Source organism: Hydra vulgaris, chromosome 01 (genome assembly GCF_038396675.1).
Source record: "Hydra vulgaris chromosome 01, alternate assembly HydraT2T_AEP".
In the NCBI taxonomy this organism is placed as follows: Eukaryota; Metazoa; Cnidaria; class Hydrozoa; order Anthoathecata; family Hydridae; genus Hydra; species Hydra vulgaris.
The window spans coordinates 32297501-32312248 of NC_088920.1; the positions used below are offsets into that span (position 1 = coordinate 32297501).

Consider the following 14748-nt stretch of genomic DNA (forward strand, 5'->3'; position numbering starts at 1 on the left):
ATGTTTTACTGTTTTTATGGTATACGTTGGATTCAGGCGTTCTCCCACAGGTCTTCTAACATAATTACAGTCCGTGCTTCTAATTTGTTGAAACGTACTTTCATTTGTAAACAATACGTGCCCACCATTCTGGTGTCTTGTCTTTTAAACTCTTACAAAATTTAATCCTAGCTTGTAATTAAGACGGAGTTAATAAAGGTTTTTTAGCTGGTCTTCTTGCAACTAGACCAAAGTCATAACACAACCTTCTTCTAATTGTTCTCGAACTAATAGTAAGTCCCCTTTCCATAGCAAGTTGTGATAACCTTGCAGATGTTGTGTGGGGCTCACTATTAACAACATTCTTTAAAAAATGGTCTTCTCGTGATGTACTCACACGTTTTCTACCACAATTTTTGTGATTTGAATAGTCTTGCACACATAAAGCATTTTGCACGGCACATATATTTTTAATTGTTTTGAGAATTTTTATATAATTTTGCCTAATTTGCAACAAGACATTTTTTGTTAGTATTTAAGACCCATTAAATGTTCAAAGGTTTTGAGGAACCCCTTATAAAAAATATATATGAATTTTAATAATAATAATCATATTTTGTAAAAAGGTCTTTAAAATAAAGTTTATAAAAATATTTGAAAAAATCAATTTTATAACTTTATTTCAAAAAAAGCATATTTTATATGCAATAAAATTTAATGTAATAATGTATATATATTTGTATATAAAATGATTGTTATTTTTGAAATTTTAAAATATTTTCAAAATATTTTTTAAAAGTATTAGGGATTAGTTGAATCCTTTGCCACCGAGGAGCAGGGTGAAATTTGCTTTTTTTGAGACCCAACATGACATACTTTTTAAATATTTTTTTTGAAAGGGTAATTCCATGTCAAATCATCCAGGTCATGTCACCCCATGTTTGGGATTTTGCTAATTTTTTTATATGTTGTAGGGTTTATAAAAATTAAGAAAATTTAAAATTTGGAACCTCCAACCCCTTACGGTTCTTGAGATATTCAGGTTTCAATTTTCTTATTTATGCTGACTCAGCATTTTTTGCAAAATGTATTTTTGTCATTAAATAGCAATAATTAATGGACGAAATAAGGTATCATTCTGAAATTTGGTACATAGACAATCTTCCATATGGCGGATACAAATATTAGATTAAAAAAATTTTTAGACCACGTTAAGTACATGTAAATTGAATAATATTTATTTTGGGGTATTTTGACGGTCAAATTTGTGATGTCACCTTGATAATTTTTTTTTAGGCATTACTATAACTTACAATATAGGTATCAAACTTCACTATTAATTAAAAATATATTATTGCATTTTTTGACTTTTCTAAATTCAGCCTTTTAAGTAAAGCTTATATAAATGCTGAGTCAGCATAAAATTTATTGCTAACTTAATTATAAAAAATTAGCTATATCTTAATTTCTGGTTGTAAAAAGTCATTTTTAAAGTCATTTTGAAGGCAATAATAGATGTATATAAATATAAATTCTAAATTTTTTGTACCTGGGGTAGGCCCCCCCGCCCTCCCAAAAAAAACGAAAATTTTCCTAATTTTGTAAAAAGTTTTTTTTAAGTCATTTTGAGGGCAATGATAAATGTATACGTATTTATAAATATTTGGTACCTGAGGGAGGCTTCCCTTCCCCCTCCCTCATTTTTATTTTATTGCTTCTGTTTAGACTTCATTCTGTAAATATTAGTTTACTGTTACTTTGCAGGAATTTTATATTTGCTTAACTAATTAAAAAATGTTATGAATGATACTATATGATTGGTAAATAAAATAAAATTTAATTACCTTTTAATCATATATATATAAGGAAGTCATATAATATGACACATCCTAACAAATAATTTGTAATAAGAGTTTTCTATAAACCAAATAATGTTCATGGTATTTCTAAATAAATTTATTTAGTAAAATATATAAAAATCAGATTTTTCGAATAGATTAAAAACTTTAAATGATGGAAAAGTGTTCTATTGGATTAGAATGTAATGTTGACTGCCACAAGCAAGGTTAAACAAAAATTTCGTGTTGTAAATATTAGTTTCCTATTACTTTGCAGCAATTTTAAATTTACTTAACTAATTAATGAATGTTATAAATTATACTAAATGATTGGTAAATAAAATAAAATTTAATAACCTTTTAATCATATATATATAAGGAAGTCATATAACTTAGACACATCCTAACAAATAATTTGTATAAATAAGTCATAGTATAAGGAAGTCATAGACACATCCTAACAAATAATTTGTATAAATAGTTTTCCATAAACTAAATAATGTGAATGGTATTTCTAAAAAAATTTATTTAGTAAAACTTTTCAAAATCAGATTTTTATAGATGAATAGATTAAAAAGTTTAAATTATGGAAAAGTGTTCTATAGGATTAGTATGTAATGTTGATTGCCACAAGCAAGGTTTAACAAGAAGACAAGGTCTTTTAGATCTATCAGCGTTTTCAAGTGTTGAAAAACAAGAGTTATTATGGAGAGCTGGTTTATTTGATTGTGAAAAATTGTTTACAACAGTTTGCTATTATCATAGAGAATACTTTGGAGCTGCATTTGAAAGAAAATTTCAGAAATGCTGTAATCTATATAAAAAACATGGAAATCGAAAGAAAAATGTGAAAGGTAATTTTTATACTATTTTGATGAAACAGTTTATTATTTTGATTAAAATAGTAATTAAATAAATTTAAAAAAAATTAGGTACATTTATAAAGTAACAATTACACTCATTTGTTCTTTACAATGATGGTGAGTTGATATTAGTTTTTAGAAATGATTGTTTCCTTTTTTTCATAGGAAATGTGAAGATATCGCTATCAATGGCAATAACTCTAAAAACACAAGACATTGCTGCTGTACCTGGGTGGAAATTATGCAGTAGTTGTTACAAAAGGGTACATTGTATAAATAAAGAATTAAAATCAATTGATCAATGCTATAGTAGGATTGAGCCTGAACAAGAACAACGTTCATCTCTCAATGAAAGTCTTGGATCTATAGGTGTGTCACCTATTAAGCTTAAATCAATTCCAAAACACCAACGATTACCAGCTGCCAAAAAAAATTTGATTAAATAACTGGAGCAACAGCAAACAAAATAAAAAAAGTTTATGATATTGATCCTATGATTACATTGACACCATCTTGTACACCATTAAGTTCTTCAATTGATAACCAAATTGACGATCTATACTCACTTTTAAATGAATTGAAAGATAAGATAAAAAATGTGACATCATACTCCGCAAAAATTCAGATATTAACACTAACTCCAGAATCATGGTCACTCGCAAAGTCTGCAGAATTTTTTAATGTATCTAATTACCTAGTACGAGAAGCTAGAAAAGCTAAAATAAAACATGGAATTTTGCATAAACCATCATTAAAAAAAGGAAAGTCGCTTTCCCACGCAACCATTGATCTTGTTCATAGCTTTTATCAAAGTGACGAGTACACACGAATGCTGCCTGGAAAAAAAAATTTTGTGAGTATAGGGTACAGGCAACACATGCTAAAAAGACTAATATTGATTAATTTAAAGGAACTATATGCAGCATTTAAATTCCAACATTCTAACTTAAACGTCGGATTTTCTAAGTTTTGCAGTCTTCGCCCTAGATGGTGTATAACCACAAACTCGTCTGGCACCCAATGAGTTTGTGTCTGTACCTATCATCAGAATGTTAAGTTGTTAACTGATGCTCTTAAAATTGACAAAGACTATAGAGATTTGATGGAAATGATTGTTTGCAATAGGGATAATGTAGAGTGCATGTTACATCGATGTCCGTTATGCCCTGGTATTGCTGCTTTAAAAGAATTCTTAACAGCAAAGTTTGACAACAGCGATAAAGAAATAACAATTAACCAATGGCAGCATACAGATAGAACTACGCTGATCAATCAAAAAATTAATATTGAAGATGTTATCGACCTTATATGCAATAAAATAGATAAATTAACATCTCATTCACTTATAGCTAAAAGTCAAGCCAAGTACCTCAAAGACTGTAAAGAGCTATTAAATCAAAATGAGTGTATAGTATTGGGTGACTTTGCCGAGAACTTCCAATTTATTGTTCAGGATGAGGTGCAAAGTTACCATTGGAATAAACCAAAATGTACACTTCACCCTATTATTATTTACTATAAATCAAATGATAAACTACTATTAAAGTCATTTTGCATCCTTTCTGATGACGCTGAGCATGATGTATACTTTGTATATAAAATACAACAGCTCATTACCAATTACATTAAGGCAAACATTCTACAGATTAGTAATATTAAATACTTCACTGATGGATGTGCAGCACAATATAAAAACTTTAAAAACTTTATTAATCTTTGTCATCACAAAGAAGACTTTGATATTGACGCTGAATGGGTTTTTTTTGCTAGTTTAAAAAGAACAGTGACTGGACAGATTTTGGAGGTAGATAAGATGTTTGAATTTTGTGTAACCAATATAAAAAACATTCAATTTATTTTAGTTTATAAAATAGAAATAAATGAAGTACGATCATCATTGCAACCAAGGTTTACTATGGGAAGAACCTTGCCAGGAACAAGATCCTTTCACCATTTTATACCAATTGATAAATATACAATTTCTTTTAAAAGGATGAGTCAACAAACTGATGTTCAGACATTTAAGCTTGTGCAGATACCAAATGAGATGGTTGTGCAGCAAGTTATTTATAATCATATGGACTATGTAGCTTGCATGTATGACAGCTTTTGGTGGATTGGAATTATAAACAAAAAAGATGAAGGAGAAGGAGATTATAAAATTCAATTTATGCACCCACATGGTCCCAGTCCAAGTTTTTCTTCGCCTGCACGAGAAGATATGTGTTGGGTCCCATCAAATCATATTTTATGTACCATTGATCCGCCATCTACAACAAATGGTCGTGTATACAAAATTTCAGAAATTGAGTTGGCAAAAATTATTGAACAAAATAATCAAGATTTTTAGAAAAAGTTTCTATTGCGTCATTATTTTTATACTTGTATATAATTTTTTTAAACATAGTTACAATATAATTGTATGTGTAATTAGCACAATTTGGCCACACAAATAAAAATCTCTTGGTAACTTGTCTTTATATATTTTCATTAAAACATTTTTGGAAAGATTTGGTAATATGCCTAATTGCGACCCCCAACCTAGCTGGCATCCAAAAGCTTGATGGAAAAATTTTAAGAAAGCAATCCTTATTTTATTGGTATAACAAAATTAGCAAAATATATATATATTTTTCGTGGTAGGGCGGGTGAGGGGGAAGCCTACCCCACTAAATATTTATAAATACCTAAAAAATTATCATTGCTCTCAAAATGACTTTGAAAATAACTTTTTACAAAATTAGGAAAATTTTCGTTTTTTTTGGGAGGGCGGGGGGGGAGGCCTACCCCAGGTACAAAATATTTAGAATTTATATTTATATACATCTATTATTGCCTTCAAAATCACTTTGAAAATGACTTTTTACAACCAGAAATTAAGATATAGCTAATTTTTTCATTAATAAGTTAGCAATAAATTTTATGCTGGCTCAGCATTTATATAAGCTTTACTTGAAAGGCTGAATTTAGAAAAGTCAAAAAATGCAATAATATATTTTTAATTAATAGTGAAGTTTGATACCTATATTGTAAGTTATAGTAATGCCTAAAAAAAAATTATCAAGGTGACATCACAAATTTGACCGTCAAAATACCCCAAAATAAATGCCATTATTATTCAATTTACATGTACTTAACGTGGTCTAAAATTTTTTTTAATTTAATATTTGTATCCGCCATATGGAAGATTGTCTATGTACCAAATTTCAGAATGATACCTTATTTCGTCCATTAATTATTGCTATTTAATGACAAAAATACATTTTGCAAAAAATGCTGAGTCAGCATAAATAAGAAAATTGAAACCTAAATATCTCAAGAACTGTAAGGTTCCAAATTTCAAATTTTCTTAATTTTCATAAACCATATAACATATAAAAAAATTAGCAAAATCCCAAACATAGGGTGACATTTTTTGATTTTTTTACTAGTCCAAATCTTTGCGATCAAAGATTTGTGTATGGTGATTTCAATTTTTTTTGGATTTTATAATTTTCTGTCATACTGCTTCACATGGAATTATTGGAGTTGAAATTAAAATTTTTTTTTTTTTTTGTTTCAAAAATATTTTTTATATTACCACCCTAGTGCTCAGTCCTTTTCTTTTTGTTATTGTTTTGGATTTTTTCTCTAAAATTTCATTGTGGGTTTATTATGAGAACTATTTTATGCCAATGGTTTATGCTTGATTGCAGAGATAGCAGAAAAACTAATGCTAAGAACTCAGTTCTGGAAAGGTGGAATGGAAGCAAATTGGTTCTGGATAAACTTCACTAGACAGTTTTTCATTGTAAAGTCAAGATTGAATTAGTAGACATTACTGAAAGTAATGTAGTCATTTAGAATTTAATAGTAGTGGTATCCAAGATGTTCCTAATATGTTGGTTTTGAGTGTAGAAATCTTGCTTTTTGCAAATACAGAGAAGTCAAAGAATACATTAAAATAGTTGTGAAAAGGTAGGGTGTGTTTATAAGCTTTTTTATATCAGAGATACAATTGGGTTGGTAGTAAAAGATGGATTAAAAGCAAGAGTAAGGTGTCCCTGGTCTGAGAACTGTATATGACAGTAAAACATATGTAATGAAGATGGTGTCCTATTAAAAGAACAGAGAAGATAATGATTAAATGGTGTGACTCTGTATGATAAGAAAAAAATTTTACAAAATGTGGCAAATCAGTAACAACAAAAAAATTAATATTTTTAATATATCATTTTTTTGTTTGTTCATTTTTACAGCCTAATTTGTATCTAGATTTTGCGCAGCTGCTTCATGTAACATCAGCGAAATAATAAATTTTCATTAAGCTTGCAGCCGCTGAACTTCAGGATGTTTTGCATCTCAGCATTTTTACTGTTAATATAAAAAAGTACTAAAAAGTATGAAGTAAAAAATTAGTTCAGCTTCATGAAGCAATTCTATCTCAGAATTACACAATTACCTTTATGTCGCCAAAGTCTTGTATAGAAATTAACAACATTTTTTGTGTCTGATATTGTGTTTTAAAGAAGATTGAGGTATGACGTGTAGATCATACACAAGAGTACAGATGTTTATAATGTTACATCACTCATGAGATTTGACATGCTGACAAAATGTTGTAAAAGATAGGACTTCAAACAATTTTTACCAAAACCAATTTGTTGTATTAAGTTTTTAAATTTATTTCTCAACAAACAACAACTATTAAACTATTGCAATGTAACTTCCTTTATACCTCTTGGTTTTCAAGAATATTTTGAGTATTTAATATATATATATATATATACACATATATATATATATATATATATATATATATATATATATATATATATATATATATATATACACACACATATATATATATTTTTGTATATATATATTAAGAGTATTTAATATATATACATAAATATAAATATAAATATATATATATATATAAAATATACAATATATATATATATATAATATACAATATATATATATATATATATATAATATATATATATATTATATATATATATATATATATATATATATATGAGTATTTAATATATATATATATATATATATATATATATATATATATATATATATATATATACACACATATATATATATTTTTGTACATATATATTAAGAGTATTTAATATATATACATAAATATATATATATATATATATATAAAATATACAATATATATATATATATATAATATACAATATATATATATATATATATATATAATATATATATTTTATATATATATATATATATATATATATATATATATATATATACATACATAAATACATATAAATATAAAAGCATAAAAAATAATAGAAATAAAAATAGATATATAATAATAGCGATTAATTTTATTATTCTGTTGCAATTCTTATACATGTTTTCTTTTATTTTAGTCTCATGTAATTGCTCAGCAACTTATTTGTCGGGTTGTGATCCTGGTTACTCTTTAACATTTTTTAATGGTTCATGGACATGCTTCATTTGTTCATCTGGATATTAGTAAGTTAATAAAGATGCTGTAAAAAAGACTAATACATTTTAAAATAGATTTATTTTTGGATTTTTATATTTGTCACACTTGAAAAGAAAAATTTTTATTGTATACTATATTTTTCTTTTCTTTTTTATTTTTTTAATATATTTTTATTTTTATGATCATATGACTTCAACCGATAAAAAGTTTGATTGTCACTGTAAAAACTGTTATTCTCTCTTTCTTTATCATTTGCATGAAATTTAGTTGATTTCAGCTAATAATGTTTTCAAAATTAAAGTATTTTTTTCTGGAGATCCAACTAAAGCATTTTTTACTTTTTTCATTAGCTTATCTTTGACTTGAGGACAAGAAAAAGGACTTATCTTATTTGTTGATCATGCAGCAGTTCTCTTCTTCTCTCTATGCTTCTTTTACCTTTCGCTATTTTTTGTATTTCTTAATTTTCTTTGCTCATCATTGATGAAATTTTTAATCTTTGTCTATGAGTTTTTGAATAACCTGTATTAAGAGTTTTGTTTTGCTCTGGATTCTGTTTCCTCCATTTTGCAGATTTTTCTTTTGGTGTCTTACTATATGATAAAAACAAAATTACTTTTTTTATACTATTTATATATAACTTAAGCGACTTGATAATTAAACAAATTAAAAAATAAAACTCACGGCATGGTAATTTATTTTTTCAAAAGTAAATCTAATGCTTGCAAGTACAATTTTCAAATTTTGAAGAAATAAAAATTCTGTGGTAATGTTATTCATTGTTATGTAAAGTTGCGTTACATCAATAACATCATTTTAATCACTTTTTCAAAGTAGCTACTGGTGTAACACAACTTTAAGTATAAAATTTGGAATCAATTTTTCTTTGATAAAAAAAATAATAATAAAGTTTTGTTTTAAATAATCAAGAGTTACATTTTATTAAAAAAAAATTTTAAAAATTAAAAATTTTTACTGTAAGAACCAAGTTTTTATATTTTTTTCTTACTGAAGTAGCACATATTTTTTCACTATTCTGGTCAAATATTTTTATTAATTATTTACTTTTGGTTAAAAATCTTTTTTGCTATGAAATAGTGCATATACCTTCTCCCTTTACGTATCAAAACACTTTTGCAATCACATATACTTAAAGTATGACATTATTAAATGTACTTTATTGATTTTAAAAAATGAGAAAATTTTCGAGTTTTGGAAGCGTGAAGGTGTCTCATAGCTAAATTTTGAATTTATATTTGTATTAATTTTAGAACTTATATAAGAAAAAGTATATATTATAATAATCCATAGGCATAAACAGTCGAAGAAAGATTTTTTAAATAACGATTTTTTCAAAGTTTCTATGGAGTGCACCATATGTGTTTTGAAATGTAATCATTGTTAAATAATTATGTTATAAGTTTTATGAATATATTTTTAAACAATGTATTATAAATTATATTATTTTAAATCTTTTAATTATGCTATAATTAGATTAGTTTTTTTTTTTATCTTTTTTTGGTAGGAATTTTTCACTTATTGGCAAAGTAACTTTGCTTATTAAGCTTTTATACATTTTACACAGAAAAACAATTTAAAAAAATTTTTGAATTAAAAGCTTCTTTTATGAAAAATTTTAATTGTAAATTTAAAAAAAAAAACTATTATATCTTAACAGCGATGTCATTAATTGATATTTATTTTAATAATAGTTGTCCAGGTGGAGTTTCACCTCCGAAAATTTGTCCTTATGGTACATATAACGAAAATGATGGTCAGTCAGATATAGGAGCTTGTAAGGTAATTTAATGTCAGGTATCCTTAATATAAAATATATTTGAAAAACCATATAAGGGACCAATCGTAACATTATGTTGAAAATAACATTGCATTAAACATCATTGCCCATTCTATTCTTGATAAAAAGTATCAAGAATAGAATGGGCAATTCTATTCTTGATACTTTGTATCAAGAATAGAATTCTATTCAGTCATAATATCATAATGTTATTGTGTTATTTATTATCGTAAATAACATAATAACATTATGATATTATGACTGAAAACTTATTATAATAAGCCATCACAAAATTTTAAAACAAAAGATTGTACAAAATCACAAATAAAAAATACATTTAAAAAGTCAATTTTTTATGTTTAAAAGGTATATTTGTAACTATTTTTAATAAAAAATTAAATTTAGCAAAAAAAAAAAAAACACTAAGGGAGGGAGGAAGGGAGGGAGAGAGTGATATAAATTAGTAAGTGACCGGGGCCCCGGCCCTGGCTAAAAACAGGTTTTTGCAGCCCCAGCTCTGTCTAAACAAACACAATTTGCAGGGGTTACTAGCCGGGGCTGGATTTTTGTTGTTGTTGTTGTTGTTGTTGTTGCTGTTTTTTTAAATTTTGTTCAAGTTAAAATTTGTTATGAAAGTATAAGAAAATATAAGAAAAAGTCACAAAAATAATATATACAAATATAATATAATTCATAAATATTTACAATGACAAATAAAAAAGAACAAAGTAGATCAGAAGGATATATGGTATCATTAAAAGATGCGAGGAAAAAGTCAGGATTAAAAGATGTCAGGAAAAGAAGCAATGATCTTAGAGAGAGTATGAGAGTAGTAATTATATTTATAGTGTGTATCAGAGAAGATGATAATGATGCCAATGATTAAGGTGATGATGATCATTGTCATCATCATCATCATCATAATCATCTTAATCATCATCATCAACTGTATGCTTGATGATGATGATGATGATGATAATGATGATGATGATGATGGTGATATTATGATAATGATAATGATAATGATATTGTAATGATGATGATGATATTATGATGATATTATGATGATGATGATGATGATGATGATGATGATGATGATGATGATGATGATGATGATGATGATGATGAGTATGATGATGATGTAGAGATGATGATAATGGTGATGATAATGATGATGGTGATGATGATGGCGATGAGATGATATATATACCTTTATATAAAATATATCATGAATTTTAAATAACAATAATATATTTATAAGGAAAATCAATAGTAATGCAGCCCCGGTCACAAACCCGGCCCCGGCTATGCTTTATCAAACCCGGCCCCGGCCCCGGTCAAATATCAACCCCGGTCGCTTACTAATATAAATATCAAGTGTGATATATTTATGTACATCAAACCTTTAAATATATTAGATTAAGTTTTATAGTTGAATACTGTGTTTCATTAATTTTATAATTTTATTTTGAGTTTAGATAAGTTATTGTAATTTCTTTGAACAATTTTTTTTAAAGGATTGTCCATCAGGTTCATATTGTCCCAATAGAGACAAAGCCCTTCCATGTGCTTATGGTACATACACAAATGTAACAAAAAGTATATCATGTCTTCCTTGTCCACAAGGCTATAGTTGTTATATATCATCATATTTGCCTAAAAAATGTAATAGTGGTTACTATAGTTTAGAAGGTAATGCAACCTGCTTTACATGTCCAGCTGGTTATCAGTGTTTAAATGGAGGGCCTCCTGTCATTTGTAACATTGGTGAATATTCCCCATTTTCTTCAGAGTTTTGTTATTCTTGTCCTATTGGCTATAAGTGTGAAACAAGTGGAATGGATAAACCAACCCCATGCCAGATGGGATATTACACAAATGCAGAAAGACAGACATCTTGTATCATTTGTGAAGCTGGTCGTAGCTGTGTCAATAGAAATGCTTCTGAAATTTGTCCAGCTGGTATGTATAGTCAGCCTGGTAATGGCTCTTGTTTTAATTGCTTTTTTGGTAGTTACAGTAGTGCTGGTGCTTCATCTTGCACACTTTGCCCTGCTGGTAAATCTTGTCTTGATGCAACACTTTTACCAGAAGATTGTCCACAAGGTTACTATTCAAATATTGGTGATGGAAAGTGTGCTCTGTGTAATTTGGGCTACAGATCTAATTCAAACAAGACAGCTTGTGTGTTGTGTGATGCTGGTTACTATTGTCCTCATCCCAGGTAAGTATTACTTTTGTTTAGTTATGTCTAAAATAATATAAATTTGAATTTTTTTTGTTTAATTATTTTATGTTACATATGTTTGTTTTTTTGTTATACACTATATTTATTTTGTTAATTTAATCCTAGTTATTCAATGATACCATGTCCTGCTGGAATGTATTCACTTGGAGGTTCATATTTAAATTGTACAGTCTGCCCTGCAGGTTTTGCTTGCCCTGTTTCTAATGCTGCACCAATACCATGCTCTGGAGGTTGTGAATAATTATAAATATAAACTATACAAACATACATACATACATGTATTGATATATCTATCTATATGTATATATGTATATGTATGTTAGTACTTATGTATGTATGTATGTATGTATGTATGTATGTATGTATGTATGTATGTATGTATGTATGTATGTATGTATGTATGTATGTATGTATGTATGTATGTATGTATGTATGTATGTGTTTATGTATTTATGTATGTATGTATATTTGTGTATGTATGTGTGTAGGTATGTATATTTGACATTTATATATATATATATATATATAAATATATATATATATATATATATATATATATATATATATATATAGCAACTTATTCGTTGTCATTTTCATTATCATGCATGGTTTGTCCTGCTGGATTCAAATGCCCAGGCAGATTATATGCTGAAGAGTGTCCGTTTGACTCCATTCAAGGATACACATACAGTACTGATCAAAGTAATTTTCTTATTTGAATTTCTAAAGATCAATAATTATTGGTCATTAAAAATGTTTTTATGATTTTTATCAGTTTTATAATATCCTAATACTTTTTTACTGTTTATTTTTTTGTTTTAATTTAATACAAAATGTAAAAATTTATTTTGATAGCATGAAAAAAAAAGTTTTATTCTTCAAAAAAAAGTTGTTTGTTTTTCACTAATTTGATTTATAAAATGCATTAAAATAAGTTATAATTAATGACTTTTTTAAATTTAATATTTTTAATTCAACATCACTTATTTAAAAAGTAATGCAAAAAATTTTAAACAATGATCAATATAACGGGTGGTTACTAAAAATCCGGACAAACTTTCATGGGCAATTACTCCCATAGTTTTTATGGTAGAGATTAAATAAAACTATCATTAAAAAGAGTTTTTAGTTATATATTTATTTTAATTAAGTTTGTTTTCAACCAGTCTGTTTCTTCGGATTTGGCCAACTCTAATACGAGTTGACCCAAAAAGTGAAAATACAAGGTTAAGGTCATTTTTTTTCAAGCAAAGCTTTATTCTGGTTTGTAGTTGCTTCACGTCTTTTGCTTGCCAGTTATTCTCATACATTTTGCCTTTCAAAATAGCCTAAAAGTCTTCTATTGGACGAAACTCCGGTTCGGCTGGTGGATTGTCAACTTTTTTGATAAAATTGATGTTATGAGTCTCATAGCAGTTGGTCACGGTTTTGGCATAATGCAATGACGCCATGTCGGGCCAAAATATATAATTACCATCGACATGATGAGCGTTGATGAACAGCACTAATCTTCTCTTTATACAATTAATTTCATAGATGGCTTTATTGACTGCAAAGCTGCTGGGGACAAAAAATGGCTTTGAAATACCTTTGTCAGAAGCGGCCAGCCAGACAAGCACCTTGGGTTCGAACTTGCGCTTTTTGCGATATTTAACACTTGGTGGAGTCTTGTCTCTCTTACTAGAGTAGTAGGTGCTGTTTCCATTACTTGTTGAGTGTGACAGCGTCAAGTAAGACTCGTCGTCAAGGATGACCAATTTTCCTTTAAAATCACGATAAAGACGATCAATACCGGTTTTGATTCGCTCATTCTGGTTCTCTTGTCGATGAGGTATACCCTGTTTTGTATAACTTTTGATGTCAGTGTACTTGGCAAGAGTTTTAATGATATGTGAATGACTGCATCCATATTTTCGACCAGCTTGCCTCATCAAAACTAGGTCACTGTGATCAAATATGGTTTTCATGCGCTTGATACCCTTAGGGGTCATGATTTTTGCCACACGACCACTTCCTTGCATTCTTTTGTGCCCAGAATCATTCTCAACATGTTTGATTATATCATAGAAACTGCTTCTTGGAAATTTTTCAGCATTGAAGTGAGCTACTGTGAACATTTTACCTTGCAATTTATTATTCAAATAGAACTCGTAAATCCGTTTTCTTACCTCTTCTTGCTTGGCCATCATTATTTTCTTAATTATTATTAATTATCTAAAAACAAGTAAATTAACTTATAGAGAATTAAATAAGTTTTAAAATGGTTATAAGCATGAAAAAAAAAGATTTAGCTTGTGGCATTTAAAATTCAGTTAAAGTTAGTCCGGATTTTTAGTAACCACCCGTTATAATAACTTTAATGCTTAAGTCTTTAATTAGTTAATTTTCATTCATTCTGTTAAATAATGCATTTGTTCTTAGTTTTAACAAAAAATTTAAAGAAATTAGTTGATATTTCAAAAACATTTTTTAAAAATACAAAAGCAAAATAAAAAGGCTCTATCCTACTTATTTTGTTATTATTATTATTTAAGAGAAAT

General features: G+C 27.4%; 2 protein-coding genes across 2 annotated transcripts in view; both read left to right on the forward strand.

The window, feature by feature from the left end:
- LOC100213567 (uncharacterized) overlaps positions 1–14748 on the forward strand; it is a 120204-nt gene that overhangs the window by 2466 nt on the left and 102990 nt on the right. Inside the window, exons 2-6 of the mRNA XM_065787917.1 lie at positions 8083–8188; positions 9875–9962; positions 11478–12184; positions 12314–12438; positions 12782–12910. Of these exons, the coding sequence (XP_065643989.1) occupies positions 8083–8188; positions 9875–9962; positions 11478–12184; positions 12314–12438; positions 12782–12910 (1155 nt within the window). The remainder of the gene's footprint in view (positions 1–8082; positions 8189–9874; positions 9963–11477; positions 12185–12313; positions 12439–12781; positions 12911–14748) is intronic.
- LOC136075014 (uncharacterized) lies at positions 2404–3126 on the forward strand. Its single transcript, XM_065787210.1, has 2 exons — positions 2404–2671; positions 2846–3126. Exons 1-2 carry the CDS (start codon positions 2404–2406, stop codon positions 3124–3126), a joined length of 549 nt encoding a protein of 182 aa, XP_065643282.1.